Below are 16,608 nucleotides of genomic sequence, written 5' to 3'. Positions count from 1 at the left end.
TGATTTCCAGGACTAGTTCTGGGTCACTGCTCTCAGCCAGAAACCAGTACATCCTGGGACCCCTTACCAGGAACATTCTAAGTCGATGACTGATGAGTTTGACGTTCTCCCATCTGCAAAGGGTCAGTATGGAGGGAGATGCATCGACCGTAGCTCTCCATCCCCATGGCAGACAGGCCCAGAGGGGCCTGGACCACCAGATGGCTTGTATCAGAACAGAATGGTCCCCCGCTCACTGGAGAGACAAGTATTCATCCTAGATGACCTCAGGGGCCCGAGATGTGGCGAATGGTGCCATTGGCCTGCATCCGGCACAGAGAGCAGCAGGGCCGTCTTGCCCCTTGGCCCTCTCCCAGGCCCTGGCTGAGCTGGGTCCCTGCAGAGTGCTCTCAAGGGGCCAGTCCTCAGCTTCCCAGGTCAGAGAATTCCCAGGATGGGATAGGTCATAGCTGGCTTCCAGCTCATTCTGGAATTTCCCATTTCCTGGGAAGAGGGTGAGGTCAAGTTTCCTTTTTCTTTAGCTAAGAACAATAAGACCCAGCCTGGGGAAGGTGCTAGAGCTGTCGGGATTTCTAGGTGTTTGGAGTCCTGGTCACTAGGAGAGCTGGGTGCCTTCTCTGCAGGTGTCCTGGGGCAGAGGGCCCAGCCAATCGCTCTCCTCCTCTGATGCCTCGGTGTTGCTGGAGAGCTGCCCCATCTCGAGCCCCCGTGGAGCTGAGCTGAGCACTGCCCTGACTGTGAACATCTGGCCGAGTCCCCTTCCTCTCCCAGTCCTCATGTCAGCCTTCCTTGCTTCCTTACAGCCACTGGGCTACCGTCACATCCATATTCTTCCCAGAATCTTGGCATCCCTTCCGGCTCCCAGTAGGGCACCTGGCGTACTGGGGCTCATGATATGTTTGCTGAATTGCTCTCTGTGGCTTTGTGCACTGTCCCCAACAATCTTTCCCCCATCCTTTCATGGGGCCCATTGCTTCTGCATTTCAGGAAGATTGGACCCAGGGGCCAGACAAACTAGACCCTGTCTCTGAAGTCAGGTCTTGGGAGCTGATGTCTGGCATGACCCATGGGACAGCCTCCACCACACCCTGACATGCCCTCACTCTTCACTGAAGAAAGCCAAGCAGGCCAGAGGTGGTCCTCATCTCCCCACTGGGGGCCTATGGGCTGTCAGGGGGCCTCCTCTCTCCAAAGCACCCTTTGGTCTCTGTTGTAACCTGCTTTCTGGACCGGCTGAAAGCTTTGTGTGTGTGTGGTCAGGGAGGTGGGGTGAGCGGGTGTATGCATGTATCTATGTATTAGAGGGGTCAGGCCCACACACACGTGGTCAGTTTTCAGCTCTGCACCCCCAGCTCCCAGTGCCCACCCATTGGATGACTCACCTGAGCTTCCCACACCCACATCTCCTTTATGAAGAAACGGCTTCCTAACCATGGCACACGAGTGCATTATTCTGGGGAAAGGAATGGTGCTGCTGCGGCCAGGGGGGAGCAGCTTGAGGGGCTGAGGGCACCAGTGTCCTCCTCAAATCCTCACTGAGGAGAGGCTCTGATTTAAGGCGAGCCCTCCCTGTTGGGAGAGCAAAAGAAACGGCACGACACGGTGTGCTCAAGTGACATCTTTCAATATAATCTCTAAAACTCTATGAATTGAACAGATAAAATACCTCTGGGCTATTTTGTTACAAAATATTTGCCATTTGGATTAGTTGCTGGGTGCAGCCACCCTGCCTTTCCTTAGAGAGGTTTCTCTCTGATGGGCGAAGGGTGTGCGGGGAGAGGCAGCAGGAGGTATGTACAGCAGACACAGGGACGGACGGACAGATGGTCTTCAGGGAAGCCTAGTAGGTACAAAGAGACTCCTGGCAGGCCACGGGGGCTGGTGTGTGTGGGGGGCGGCGAAGACGCAGGGCTGATCAGCGTGTGCTGGATCAAGACATGTGGAGACAGGCAGGCAGGCTTCCAGAACAAGCTGCCGGCAGGCCTCGTTTCAGATCTAGGAGTGGGATTTCCCTAAAAGTGGGCGGAAAACTAGTTTCATCTCCTATTGCAGACTGGAGTTGGGGCCAAATGGATCAAATCAGGAGAGGGGACCAGGTTTCCCAAAGGTGGGGTGGAGTGGGGCCATCTTGGGGTGATTGGGTCTGGGGCTTAGTCAGCACCCTACTCTTCCCGCAACCTTGGAAGAGCAGGAAGGCCCAAGGGCACCCACAGCTGGCGCTCTGCGGGGGCTGGAGGCCCTACCCTGTCTGATGTCCTGGGGAGGGAGCAGGAGGCTTTTCCCAGCTCCCTGAGATCTGGGCTCTGGGGACAGGGACAGAGGGGGCCCCAACCTTGGCCTGGGGACTTAGCAGGGAAGGGAGGTTACTGATGCTTTCCCCTGACGATAAGGAGGGCCAGCTGTGTCCTGCCCCAGGCCCTCAGGGGTTAAATGCCCCTCTTAGCTCAGGACTGGCTCCCCAGGGTGCTGACCCGAGGCTGGGCTGCTTCATAGGCAGACTCCCTGAGCTGCCTATGCAGGGCAGCACTGCACCAACCCAAGGGGCGGGCCTCTGCCCTGGGGCAGGGGCCTTGAGGTGCCTGATAGTCCTGGTTCTCGGATAGAGGCCCACATGTGAGCCAGCCCTAAGACTTTTGCTAGCTCCAATTTGGAAGGCTGGGGCTTCAGCTGAAGTGAGAGGGAGGGCCTGGGGTTGCTGTGCCCCTCAACAGGGGAGAGGGCACTTTGTAAGCTTGAAGAGCTATGTGATCAGGGGACCGCGTCCTGCCTGTCAGGCTGGGGCTGTCTGGAGCAGTGTCCCGGGCCCCCACGGCCCCCACCCCATGAGTATATTTAGCCAGTCTCATAGCTCCTCTTCCCCCATACCTCATACTCCTGCCTCTTCGTCATTGTTTTCACTCTATTTTCAGCTTCTCTTATTTTAAGATTCCTCCACTCCCATTCTCACAACCCCACCTCCTCCCAAGTCCCTGACACCTCTTCTCCAGGCCTTCACTTTAGGGGCGATCCCTGCCCTGGCCAAGGGCATCAGAGGTGTCTCAATTTGTGCACCACATCTGCCAGCTGCTCCCTTCTGCAAGGCAATGACTGGAGCATCTCTGTTACAGAGAACAGAGGACGGCCAGGGCAGCAAGGAAAGGGAGAAGCAGACAGGCTGGCAGCCACAGGGGAGAGGGCAAATTGGCTGCAAGTTACAGAAACTGGGACGACAAAGACAGGGCCAGAAATAGACTCGCTGGGTGACATCACAGTGACGTCTGGGTGACCACACACACACACACCCACACACGAAATGAAACTAGGTCATCTGGAATCTTTGAGAGCAGGGAACAATCCTTGCCTCCTACCTGGCCCCCGCTACTGCAGGTGGGGCTGGGCGGGGGGTGGGGAGATGCAAGTCCATGTCAGACTTGATTCGTGTTCACTGCCTCTCCCAGGAGGCCTTAACCACAGGCTCCAAGTTGCAGGGAGACCTGCACACAGGACAGCAATGAGCTGCTGGCACAGGGCTGGAGCCTGGCCGGGCTTGGGACAGATTCAACCTGATAGGGCCTGACGGGGAAGGCCATGGTACGGCTCCTGTGGTCTCTGGGGCAGCTGCCTCTCCTCCGGCGAGGGAGGGGCCCTTCCCCAGGCTTGGGCTTGTGGAGCCACCTGAGGCTGGCTGTCCCATCCTGAAGGGGTGATCTGGGCCCTGGGAGTCAGTGAGCTCCGCTTGGCTCTCCTTTGCAATTTTGAGGGTCCAGGGACTCTTGGGCACCCTTGATGGAGGGGGTGTCTAGAACCTTTCAGGAGGGGGGAATATTTAAAGGCTGAGGGGCGCAGGGGAAACGCATATGCCTTTGGATCCCCTGTTTTTCTTGCTTACCTCTGCACCCAAGTCCCTCCTGGAGGCCACAGACGCATGCAAGAGGGAGCCCTGACTTGGACCGAACCCCGTCTCCACTTCTGCTTCCTCGATGGAAGAAATGGACTTGGTTCTCACGCACGTTCGTGTGCATGTGCCTGTGCGCACGTGGCACTGGCTGGGTATTAGCTGGGGCTAGGGAACTAGGAAACTCTTTTAAAAGGTGCATTTGCAGATACATGACCTCACAATCCCATGGCCCTGTTGAATTGACTGGCAGAGAGCTAAAAGTGCTCCCCTTCCCTCCTCTCTCTCTCTAAGCTTTTCTAGAGTCTGGGCAGCTCCTGAGGAAGCAGAGGTCCTGGGAAGAGGGAGAAGAACACTGTCAGGAAAGCCAATGTCCCTGGGGACCAAGGAATAGCCTCCTGAGAGTGCCAGGCTTGGGGGTGGGGGCAGCAGAAAAAGCCCCCCTCCTCACTCCTCCCACCCTCCAGGGAGCTGGACCAACCCTCCTCCCCTCAGCACAGCCACAGAGGCGCTAGTCATGGACTGTGAGCCAGAGGTCTTCTGTCTAGTGCTCCGCTGCTGGCCAGGCCAGCCCCGTGCTGCTGCCCCATGGCCTGAGGCCCCCACCCCCGGCACTAACGGACTCAAAGCCCGCAAGCTAGTTAGACCCTCAGCTCCAGCTTTCTTCACTCCATGGTCCAATGGGGGAAAGTGGCGGCCAGGGGAAGTGGTGGCCCAGGAGAGTGAGGTGGTATCTTCAGATCTGGAGGTGGGGTGCAGCCGAGAAAGGGAAGGATGGCTGGATGAGGCAAACCCAGGTGCCAGGGGTTGGGATTCTTTTCCCAAAATGATGGCGATCAGTGACCAGGAACGCATCGTGCCAGGGTATGGGGAGCAGCGGAGGGGCAGCGCAGGCCCTGCAGTGGCCAGCCCTCCCCGGACAGCAGGGTAGTGGGGCAGAGTCTACACCAGGCTCCTTGAACCACTGGAGTAGCGGCGTCGGTGCAGCAGGGAGCCTGGTGGACAGAACTGGTGAGGGTGATTGTAGGGGGGTGGGGGCGGGGGCAGCGGGGGCTGGTGGATGACCTTGACCGGGGAGCCGGGGCCGCCCAGGGGTGTGGAGCCACAGGAGTCGGAGGAGGACGAGGTGTAGCAGGAGAGAGCCTGGCTCAGCAGGGGCTCCATGCGGGCCAGGCAGGGCTTGTCCAGGACAATGACCTTGACAATTTGCTGGCACTGCACCAGGGTGCCCGGGGGTGTGGGTGGCGGGGGTGGCGGCGGTGGCGGCAGCGGCGGTGGGGGCTGCTGTCTCAGGGGGCTAGGCTGCAGGTCTGGCGGCAGTGCCGGTGCTCCCTTCTCGGCTCCCAGCCCGGAGTTGTGCTGGGACGTTTGAAGCCTGTTGTGAATTGACACCTAGTTTAGAAACAGCCAGAGAAGCATGAAATGTTACAAGACTAATTCCCAGCTGCTAGGACAGGCTGCCCTGAGCCTCCCCTGTCCTCCCTCCCACCTCAGCCCTTACTCCGACACTCTCCCCATCTCTCCATCTGCAGGAAGACTGGGTTCTGACCCTGGCTTTTGCCCAGGAGGGAGAGAGGAGTCAAGAGGCTGGCATGTTCTGCCACTGACCGTGAGCAGCGTCGCTCTGCGGCCTCAGTCTCCTCATCTGTGAGGTGGGCTCTGCATAGCTCTGCGCCTGACTTCATGGACCTGCTGGGTGTCTCTGGGCTATGGGAAAACTACTGTCCACCTCCTTTTCCACCACACTCTGAGCTTGAAAGCCGAGGTCATGGTCTTTGCTCCTCCCCACCCCCCAGGAGTGTGTTGAGGCAAAGGAGGTCAGATCCAGGGATAGAGCCAAGCATTTTCGAGCCTTTCATGTCCCTCTGTTCCCTCCAGCCTTGTTACAGAGGAAGCCTCACCGGCATCTTTGACATCATAGAGGCTTAAACCCCAGAATGCCAGGGATCCCTGAAGGGGTGATCTGGACCTACCTGTCCTCCGAGACTCCCCAAGGCCATGACCCTGCAATTGGAGAGCAGCCCAGACAACCGAGGGCAGAGCCAGCTCCCCAGCTGCCGTTTTGGCCCAAGCTGGGTCCTGGTTAACTTGCCTGGCTGCAGGAGGGTATCCCCAGAGAGGGCTCTAACCTCGATCCCCGAGGCGGGGCAGGAGGATGTGGCCCAGATGGTGCTCATGAGCCCCCTCCCTCAGACCATGGAGTTCACTATGAACTAGCCTGGCCTCCCCTTGCTAGCAGGGGGAGGGGGAGGAGATGGGTGGAAGGGAGGCTAGAGGATTCTGGAAGGAGAGGGATTTAACTCCTCACACTGTTCCACCCCCAAGCTGCCCTGCCTATGACTAGGACACCATGCACCCCCTCCAGACACCTGGTCCTCTGGGGGAGGCTGAGACCCCCCTCCTCTCTGGTGATTTTCCTGTTGGGCTGCCATCTGTCCTCGGGCAGCACCACCTAGGGCTGGTGCTCAGAGCACAGAGGGGGAAATGGAAGCTGCAGGGGAGGTACCTCGTCCAGGCCTAGACCCAGCTGGCCCAGCCCAAAACTGTCCTGGCGCCCTAAAGCAGCATTTCCTCATCCTGTTGGCTACAGCTGGAATTCAGGGAATACCTTTCCCGGACCTGTGCACTCCTAGGGCCGGCTTCCCTCCCAAGGCTCCCCAGCCTTTGTCTGCCCCCCCAATATTCACGAGCCCTCTGCCACACTCGGCATGTCGCAGGCTTTATTCTTCCTTCTCAGCCTCCAACCTTGGCACATTTTCCAGGCCTGAGGTCCTGCTACACAAATGAAAGGTGCCCTGAGCCCCTCACTGTCCTTCTAAGAAATGGCAGGCAGAGAGCATGGCTGGGGCCCACCTGCCTCTGGGGAGCCCTCCAGGGTCCTCACTCAGGCAGAAGCCGCTGGAGGGCACAGGCTCCTCTCCCTCCTGCTTGTATTCTGAATTCCTCCCCAGGAGCCAGGACAGGCTTGTGCTCATCTGCCTTCCTCCACCGGGACCTAGTAGTGGCCCCTTGCCAGGTGAATTTCTGGCTGTTCCAGTCCAGATCCACTGAGCTGTCCTTCCCTCTGAAGCTCCTGCACAGCACCCGCTCGGGGCCACAGCCTGTGCCTCCCATTCACCCCTCTCGCTCTGGTCCCTCCACTGCACCCCCATCCCCATCCCAGTTTTGATCCTTTCTCTTTAGTGGTCAGTAAGTGAAAAGCAGGAAGTGACAGCAAAAGGTCCTGTCTGATCCCCTTCTCACCTCCCTGCTCATGAAAGAAAGAATGAGGGGAGCGGGGAGACAGAGGATGGAACATGAACAGCAGGTCAGAACAGCTCAGAGAGGATGGAGAAGCGCCTGCCAGAGGGCCTTGGTCAGCAACGGCAGAGAGGGCAGAGGAGAGAGCTTGGGGTCCAGCTGAGGCCATGGGCGGCGAGGCTGTCCTCTGTGCGGGAGAGCAGAGGCTGGCGGGGCCCTGGAGCTAGCTGAGGGTGGCAGCCTTGCAGATAGCCACATGCCCTTAGGCAGGGCAGGAGGGAGGAGAGCGTCAGGCTGGTTGTCCTCCCTGGGTAGCTCAGGCTAGGGCAGGACAGGGCTGGCAGAACGGAACGGAGAGCTGGGCACTTTTGTGCTTATCTGCAAGGCTCAGGAATGGGCAGCTGCAGAGGATGGGGAGCGGAGGGGGCGGGGAATGGAATACCCACCCTGGGGGCTTGTCAGCTGCTGGGGCAGGAAGCTCCTCCTTGTAAAGGTGCCTCCTCCAGACACGGGTGTGTGGGGGGTGGGGGCCGTGGGATAGAGAGAAGACACTGAGCTCCCCTGGGGTATCCTGCTGCTTCCCAGGGCTTAGTCAGACTGGTGGGTAGGGCGTCCTCCTAAGACACCTAATGCGGGCCCCTCTGGCTGGAAGTAGGGGTTGGGAAGGGAGGTGTCTGTATGAGCAGCTGGTGGCCCTGGGAGGCCTGGCAGAAAAGGAGTGTAGCTGGGGCTACTGGGGTGCAAGAAGAACCAGTGGGGGAGGGGTGGGGCTCACGAGGCTTGTAGGGCCACCTGCATGCTCCTCCTCTAGGTGGCACTGTGGGGGCTTAGCAGGGACCCCTGCTGCTGGCTCTTCTGCAGTCCCTTGCTATGTGGCATGGAGATGGGCAGCCTCCCATCCACCACGGACAGTCTTCAGGGTTAATCCTCTTCCCTCAGGGAAGCCCCTGAGGCATCCCCACCCTACTCCGTCTCATTTTCTTTTAGACACATCCCTACGCTGTGGCTAGCTTTCCAGAAGGACCAGCGGTTCCAGGGAAGCACTCCCTCTCCCAGCTGCCCCCAAGTTACAATTCTCCAGCCTAGCCCCAGGTGTCCAAGAGGGCAGGGTCTGCCCCAGAAGTGAGTGCTTCGCTTGGGGCCTGACCTCTCCGGAGGGAGCCCAGGCTCCCTGCTATGGAGGGTGGGAGGACCCGGGGAAGGCGATGTGGGGTCCTCTGATACAGCAAGTACTGAGGGAGCGGTGAGCAGTGGGCATTTGCTGGGGAGGTAGATTTGGGGGCACACTGGAAGGATGGCCCTAGGGTGTCGTGGGCTCCATCTCCACTGTGTTAGTCTGGGAGCTCGGCCTCAAAGGGCAGTGGGCTGGGGAATGGGGAGAAAGAGCTCGCGGCTTAATTAGGCGCTGGAACAGCGGAGTTACCCATGCTAGCAGTAACTTTTAACTGTATCTCTTGAAATTGGTAAAATGGTGAGTCGGGCTGGGGAGGCATTGATTAATACCTGAGAAGAGAAACAACAGAGACCGTGAGAAGAAGGACAGGGGGCAGGGAGTCACTCACCTGGGCAACCAGGGCTCCACTTACCTCCACCGTGCTCTCCGCGGGCTTCTCCCTGAGCGCGGCTTCCCTTTTGGCTTTGAATGCAAAGAGCACAGGGCTCATTCTCCACTGGCTGAGCCAAGCCCCTGCCCCTCCCTGGCACCCCTCAAGCACCTCTGCAGCTAAGACTCAGGGTCATACTGCTCCCCACTGAGGTGGAGGTTGGGAGCCCCACTCTGCCACTTAGGAGCTGTGTGATCTTGGGCTAGATGCTACATCACCCTGGACCACTACAGACTAGAAGCTCTCTGCTGCTCTTTCTGGGGCTGGCATTGTGGAATCTGCTTTACCCACAGTCAAAGCCTTCCCAGTGCGGACTAAGAAAGCTGGCTTGGAGGGGCCCGGGCTGTGGGCACCATGTTCATCAGCCTCCGTGGACCACAGGCTTCTTGAGTGTGGGCCACACGGCTTTGCTCCCATCCCTGCAGACTGGCTGAGTGGGGAGGACTGAATGGGCTGAGACCTACATGGCACTCAACGGCAGTGCCTGGCACAATAAGAGCTCATAATGGCTCTGTAATTACTCCCAGGGCCTTCTGACTGGCCTGGCACAGCAGCAGGGACCCTGTGGAACCCCACGGACAGCTCGTTGGCTCTTTTTAGCTGAGTCACTCCTGGCTTCCACCCCCACACGGGAGGGAGCCCCACTCATTTCCCAACCCCCGGGGGTGCCAGTTTCCTCCTGCTGTGCACAGCCTCCTCCGCTTCCTGCAGCACTAGAGGGAGCTGCACCATTGTTTGGGAATGAGAAACACCCTGCTGTGGAGGGGACTAAGGGAAACATCCCTGGGGACAGACATCCGGGCCTAACCAGGGCGTGCCGCTTCCAGAAGAGAGGCAGGAGGGGATGGCAGGGAACGACACGCAGCTGAGGGCTGGCTCTGGGGTTTCACAGCTGAGCAAACAAGCAGCAACCCGTGTCCTATGACCTTATAGACAAGAGGAGCCCCACTGAAATCAGGCAGCAAGGAGAATTATGGACGCATGATGGCAGGTCAAACCCATAGAGGGAAGATTCCATCACAGTGAGAATCTCCATGTAGCGAGAAGAGCCCCATGTCCCGCTTGGAGAGTGAATCTCAGTCCCCACGCTGTCTGCTTCAAGTCAGGTGTCAGGGCCAACTGTGGCGGGCCACGGACCACACGGGGCCCACTGCAGTTTCTCAGCTCAAGCTGGCCTCCTGCTGTGACCCTGCCTTTCCAGTGCTCTACACAGGGCAGCAGCCATTCGAGAAGCGTGTGTTGAGTGTGAGAGTGAGTGGCTGAGTTGACTAACTGGTCCACAGTTGTGGATGGCTTGCTGGGATTTCACGGGAATGAGACTGAATTCTCACGCATCTCTCTTCATTCTCTTTATTTGGGACTAGGGGAGGGGAGATGGTGGAAACCTTGCCTGGCTCCCTGCAGGTGAGGGTGAGGTTGGGGTAGCAGGTGGAAGGTAGGGCACCTTGGGGGGCAGAGGGCACAGGTCTAGGGAACCTGGCCGAAGGAGGGGCCACCTCTGGAGCCAACTCAACTCAGTTGGAGTGAGCAATTCAACTGGAGAAACCATTAGAGAAGTGGAGTTTGAGGGTCTGTCTGGATTTGGGGTGGGCTGACCTGGGCCAGGGATTAGGGGTGCTTGTGGCGGGTTAGTGAAGGGACTGCATAGAGAAGAGCAAGATCCAGACCCTTCTGGTCACCCTGCCTTCTCACCCTGCCTGGCTGGAGAGTTTTCCTCATGGGGTTTCTCTTGACCTCGCCTGCCAAGGGAGACTGGCTGTGGGAGGGAAGGCCCGCTGCTGGGGCTGGGCTGCCAGGACTCTTGCCTGACTCCTCCAGGGCAGACGCTGACATCTCACATGGACTCTAGAACTCTGGTGCAGTTTGCAAAATGGACAGACACATTTCTCTCTCGCCTTCCTCCTCACTCCCACCACTAAAGCCCATGAGATTAAATAAGGCAAGCCTGGCGCTCCTCAGCAGAAAGAAACAGCCATGGGAACGGGCAGCTGTCCCCCAAAGATTCCCCAGGACCCACACCCAGGGTCCCTGAGTGGCCTCCATGTGGGCTGGTGCCCGGGGCAGAGTCCAGGCTCACCTGTTGGCGATCCTTGCTTTGACTGTGGGTCCCCCTGGGCTCCGCTGGGCTTGAAGGAGAGTGTCTTTGTTCCCTGCTGCTCCTCCAGCTCCCCTAAGGAATGGAGAGACCCGTGAGCAAGAGAAACGCTAAACCCAACACACAGAGGTTAGGGAGGAAATGAGGGGCAAGTGGGAAGGGGAGGAAACAGAGGAGGGGTCCCAGTACATGCTGTGGAACACAGACCTCAGGTCGGGCCCCATCACCGAATATCGAGTTAGACACCCCCTCAGAGCCACGGTCTCCTCATCTGTATGTGGGGATGATCATATCTGCTTGAACGTCAGAGAGGCACAGAAGACGCTGATGTGTGGGAGGTGAACTGCCTGGGTGTGAATCCTGGTTCTGATGCTCCCTGGCTGTGTGGCTCTAGGCAAGTTACCCAAACTCTCTACGCCTCACTTGAGGGGACAGCTGTGCCCACTTCAAGGTGTCATTAAGAGGACCTCGTGGGGAAATACATGTAAAGCACTGAGGACAAGGCCTGGCTAGTTCCCTGTAAGTATTAGGGTTCGTGTGAAAGCAATGGCAAAAACCGCAATGACTTTTGCACCAACCTATATCAGTTTTGTTACAGTGTGTGAGAAGCACCTGGCACAGCACAGCTCTCCACCTGGCACCTGGGAGGACGGAGGCTGCCTGGCCGGCTAAGCCTCCACAAGGTGTTCAAAGCTCTCCCAAGGAGGAAATTCCACACCGAGGGTGTGGAAGCTGCAAGTCTGCAGCGCCAAGGCATCTCCTGGGTACTTCACTTGAACTCCTCTCACTGGACCAGAAACCTGTTTCTTCTTGGTCTTCTCTCAGCGGAGTTTCGGAACTGCCGGCTGCCATCCTTGGAGATTTGACATCATTATGAAATCACTCCTCCGGCTTCTTTCCCAGGAGACATAACTCCAGTTCCTGTTATTAAAGCTACTCTCCTGGGCTCCATTTTCAGTCTCTCTGGTTGTGTAGAAACCAAAGACACTGAACTGCAGGCCCCAAACCAGAGCAATTTGTCCAGATTGCCTAGATCACACCATTGATCAGTGCTAAATACTTTTACTGAACCGAGAGTTCTTTCTCTCCTCCCAGAGGGGCTCTCTTGGCTTTGAAGAAATTAGCATCATAATTACAAGTGAGAAGTCCTGGGCCACTAGATGCAAACCTTGTTTTGTCACTGCCTGTGAACTTGGACAACTTCCCTAGACTTTTAGCCTGTTCCCTTATTTGTAAAATGAGGAAAATAATACCCACTATGAAAAGCTGTTGTGCCAGTTAGCCCAGTGCCTAGCATTTAAGTCCTCAGTAAACGGTAGCTGATACTGTTTTTCACTTTCTTTTTTGTAAAGATGAGGCCTTGCTGTATTGCCCCGGCTGCTCCTGAGCTTCTGGGCTCAAGCAATCCTCCCTCCTGAGCTTCCCAAAGTGCTAGGATTATAGGCGGGAGCCACTGAGCCCGGCTCATTTTCTTTCTTCTTTTTTTTTTTCCTGGCTTTCTTTCCTCCCTGTCTCCCTGGCCTGCCCTTCCTCTTTCCTCAGCTATTCCTTCCCTTTCTCTCCAACTGAAGGCTAAGAGCCAGTGATGAGCCGTTCTTCCTGCTCTTTTACCCTTGAGGCGGCAGGAGAGGATATTCACCTCCCGACATAACAGATTCTGACACTATCTGCTCCTCTGTGACTTTGCAAAGCAGGGTATGTGCCGCTCCTGGGCTGATGGGGGAAGGTGTCTCTCCCAGCAACGCTGGTGCCACTTGGTGTGCTGGCCCCCCAGGGCAGTTCAGAGCCATCTGGGACAGTTAGACAATGAGAGAAGTGAAGGTGCTTTCTTGAAAATGCTTCAGAACAACGGCAGAGGCAGCCTTTCTGGGCATCCAGTCCACCCCTTGAAAAGAATCTGTTTGTTTCACCACTGAATTCAAATAAGCCAACAGATTGAAGAAAGCGAGTTTACACGCACCCCTCCCCACCAAGCAGTTATCCTGAGTTCCAGAGTCTGGTCTAATGGATCTCATTTTACCCTGATTTAGATTGTTTCCTTAGAAAAAATAAACAAACGTCTTCTCTCACTCTCAGAGTGGAAAGCACAGAATCAAATGAAAATGAAACTGACAACTCCTCCGCTTCTAACACGCGAGACCTGGACACACGGCTTAACTCCTCCGAGCCTCAGCTGTCCCGTGGATCAATGCACCTACCTTTCAGCATCACTATGAGGACCCACAACATAGAAATAAACTGCTAAGCACATAGTAGGCACCTCAAAAATGGTGATTCAAAAGCACCAGCCCGTCACATCGATCCCCTGCTCAAAAACTCCTGCTACATTTCGTAGTGCCTAATGGATAGATATTAATTTAGAAACACTCTTAGCTAAGTGGCCATCTAGGCAGGCCTGAAGCCTGTTTTCATTTTCTATGTCAGTTTCTGTGTCCGTTCTTATTTAGTTTTCCCTTAAAGGCTATCTAGAGCTGCTGTGATAAGTACAAGCTTGCACGTGGGTACCGGTCACAGGCGCTTGCCGCTCTTCCCTCAACCCCAAAGCAGCCAATAAACCACCTGGACGCAGGAAGAGATCCACATATTTTCTAAAATGCCCGATGGGAACAATCTAGAATCTAGGCATTCCCTGGAGGAACAGAGAGACTACTATGAGGGTAGTAAGAAGGCAGCCTAGATTCTTCAAAAGGACAATGCTGTAAAAAAGTAAAGCAGAAGGATGATCCAAGATTAAAAGAGAGTGAAGAAATGAGGCCAACCAGATGCAATGCACAGACTTGGGCTGCAGTGGGGGAGGCTTCAGCAGAAGGTTTGGTGGGAAGAAAAAGCACTGGAGCCCCGTGGACCTGCCTGGCCAGCTCGCTTGGTCATCCTGGGAAAACGCAGCAGAACACTCTGTTCCAAGAGGCCCACACGCAGCCCCACGTGCCTGCTGATCTGTGTACACACGTGTGTGCACTCCAGCGTGCCTCATTTAAATCGTGAAGAAACATGATAAGTGGTGCTCCCACCTGGGCTGTGTGTGACTGGCAGCCAGCATGGTGCGGAGGTGCCTGGAGATGGGGAGGGTCCGAAGTGGGGCCAGGGCAGGGCCACGGTGCTCCCTGGAATCAGGGGTGTCTGTCTCAAGCTGCCCCTGTCCCTTGCTGAATGGGAGCCCCCACCAGCTGTCTTGAGGAGTCCACATCCTTACACTCTATCCGGATCTGCTCCAGCTCTGTCACCTCAGCGATGGACTCCTTCAGGTCCTCCACGAACTTCTGCATCTCATCCGAGCCCAGGGCACAGAAATGCAGCACCTGCTTCTTCTCGGAGCCCGAGAGCGGGGTCACCAGTGTGATGCCATGAGAGTAAACTGGAAAGCAGACCCAGGCCCCAGTGGGCTGTGAGCAGCAGCAGCTGAGGGCTGGAGCCAGCCAGACAAGAGGAGGGCATGGGGCTTTTGGGGCACTCATGACTCCATCCACCCTACTGTCCAGCCCTTCTTCCTCAACTCGCCCCAGCCACTTCATTCATTCATTCTCAAAGACTTACACTCATTCTCAAAGAGGTGGAACTGCATGCCCAGCAGGCCAACTGACTTGCAGAAGGTATACGTGGAGGCGCTCTTCTTCTTTGGACAAAGTTTGAGAATCTGTTCAGGAGATAGACATGTGCCGATGTGCGGACACTCATGGAAACACACGTGTGCACACATGAATATGCAGACACCCAGGGGGACACATGAGCTCACAGGGAAACACACGCAATGATGAACGTGCACATACAGACACACATACACATATACGTACACACACTATACCAAAATGTGCTTCTTTACTGCACAAAACCCTCCAGGGCCTGAGCTGGCCTGTAAAACCCATCTGACAGGGTCCCTGCCTTACTCTGGCCTTCTGCCCAAGCCACAGTGGCCTCCCTTCTGTAGCTTGAGAAGGGCAAGCTCAGTTCCACTGCAGGCCCCTTGCACACGCTGTTCCCACTCCACAGCTCTCCCAGAAGCTTTCTGCATGGCTGCATTACTCTCATTACTTAGATCTCAAATGCTGCCTCCTTAGAGATGCCTTCCTGGACCATCCCCTCTAAAACACAAACCGAAGCAAGCCCAAACCTGCCCTAGTCACTCTCCCTGCTGTCACCTGGTTTGCGACCTTCATAGCACCTTCCCCCCATCTGATAATACCTTGTCTGTTTTCTTAATTATTTTCTATCTATCTCCCTCACCTACTAAAATGAAAGCTCATTTTAGTAAAGTCATCTGGTTGCTCAATAAACACATTTCTATTCAGCACCTTCTCTGAGCTGGGGCCTGGGAATTCGGGAGAACTCGGGACACAGCCCCTGCCCTCCAGGTGTTTATGGGATGTGGAGGAAGACAGTCAGAGTGTCCATCAGGTGATTAAACAATAAAGCATAACAGCAAAAAGCCAAAACCAAGATGCTAAGTGTTTTGAAGAGAATGAAATAGGGTAAGGAACAGAAAGTGACTGGGCAGCCCACCTTACGAGGCAGGCAGGGAGGGCCTCCTGGAGGAGGTGACATTTTATTTGAGACTTGAATGAAAAGAAGGAGGCCAGGAAGGCAAGAGGAGGGTGCAAGTTCTGGAGGAGCTTTGCAAGAAGGAGCAGCAAGAAAAAAGGCCTGCCCCGCAGGAGGGAGGTGGCTCACGGGGGGCCGAGGAGAGGGCGGGGAGGCAGGTCAGCGGAAGGGGCCATGGGGCCTAATGTGCACTCCAGAGAGATCACACTGCTGCTCTCTGGGGGGTGAACCCTAGAGCTGGGGAAAGCAGCGTGGAGGCTGGTGTGGTTTGCCAGGTGTGTCGCTGAACCTACCAGGCATGCACTAAGACTGTAGCAGTGTGGTGGGAGGTCGTTGAGGCTTGTGATCATTTTAGAGGCAGTGCCAATGTGGCTCATGGATCGAGAGGGCCGGTGCGAGAGAGAGACAGACCTGATTCAGTCCTGCTCACCGTTTCCCAGACCTACAACGAGGCGTGGCGCACGGCCAGCACTGATTAAATACTTATTGAATGGATATCTGTTTTCAAACAGCAAAGAAAGAGTATCTGTGGCTACAGATGTGTGCATGTGCATGGGTTCGTGCACACGCGCACACACACACACACGCAGATACACCAGCCTCGCCTAGGCCCAGGGACAGAGCACACTCCGCCGAGGCCCTGTTCCTCCCAGCCCTGGGGTGTGAGGCACATACATCCCTGTGTGTTCCCTGCCCAGGGCTTCCTGGAGTGTGGAGAGGCCATACTGGGATTGAGTTCATTTACAGTTTGATTGTGCAACCATGAGCAGATCACCTGATGTCTGGGTGGTGTCATCACTTATGAGAAGGAATTAGCATGTCTGCCTGAGCCGCCTCACGCCCACAGCGTGGAAGCACCATGAAGGCAGATCGGTCCCACGGAGCAGGTGTTCTGTCTGAAACCTCTGGGCGTCCTTTCCTGTCCACTTCTGCAACCCTGCGCAGGCTGATCAGGGCAGCAGGCAGCCCCCACCTAGCCCTGTCCCGGAGCAGGAGCCACTTACCACGAGCAGGTCGTTGAAGAGGAACACCTCCCTCTGATGCGCTGCCTGCTTCTGCAGCTTGTTCACATCTGTCACCTCAAAGAGCCGGCTGCAGCACACCAGGCGGCGGTGGGGCACGGACAGCACCTGTGCACAGGATGTGGCACTCAGCGGGAGAGCAGAGGCCTCGAGGCCTCCCCACCCGCAGCGCCCACTTTCCAGAAGAGGAGATGGGGCCCGGGGAGAGGGGAGGGCTCTGGTTCTGTGGCGGGGCGG

The 16,608-nt window shown here is 56.5% G+C and overlaps 1 protein-coding gene across 6 annotated transcripts in view; it reads right to left on the bottom strand.

Annotated features, from left to right (window-relative positions):
- Positions 1-1,608: 1,608 nt before the first annotated feature.
- The window catches only part of IQSEC3 (IQ motif and Sec7 domain ArfGEF 3), a 109,134-nt gene continuing 94,134 nt past the window's right edge, over positions 1,609-16,608 (bottom strand). For 3 of the 6 annotated variants that reach the window (XM_017545392.2, XM_017545396.2, XM_017545397.1), the window contains exons 9-14: positions 16,354-16,479; positions 14,348-14,447; positions 14,007-14,168; positions 10,796-10,888; positions 8,701-8,750; positions 1,609-5,266 (exon numbers count right to left, since the gene is read on the bottom strand). In XM_017545392.2, the coding sequence (XP_017400881.1) occupies positions 4,817-5,266; positions 8,701-8,750; positions 10,796-10,888; positions 14,007-14,168; positions 14,348-14,447; positions 16,354-16,479 (981 nt within the window). In that variant the 3' untranslated portion in view covers positions 1,609-4,816. Of the gene's footprint in view, positions 5,267-7,710; positions 8,618-8,700; positions 8,751-10,795; positions 10,889-14,006; positions 14,169-14,347; positions 14,448-16,353; positions 16,480-16,608 lie in introns of those variants that run through there. The other 3 variants (XM_017545395.2, XM_017545393.2, XM_017545394.2) reach the window with 3 other exon arrangements.

The sequence above is a fragment of the Cebus imitator genome, unplaced genomic scaffold (genome assembly GCF_001604975.1).
Source record: "Cebus imitator isolate Cc_AM_T3 unplaced genomic scaffold, Cebus_imitator-1.0 Scaffold179, whole genome shotgun sequence".
In the NCBI taxonomy this organism is placed as follows: domain Eukaryota; kingdom Metazoa; phylum Chordata; class Mammalia; order Primates; family Cebidae; genus Cebus; species Cebus imitator.
This window is presented reverse-complemented; position numbering and strand designations above follow the sequence as displayed.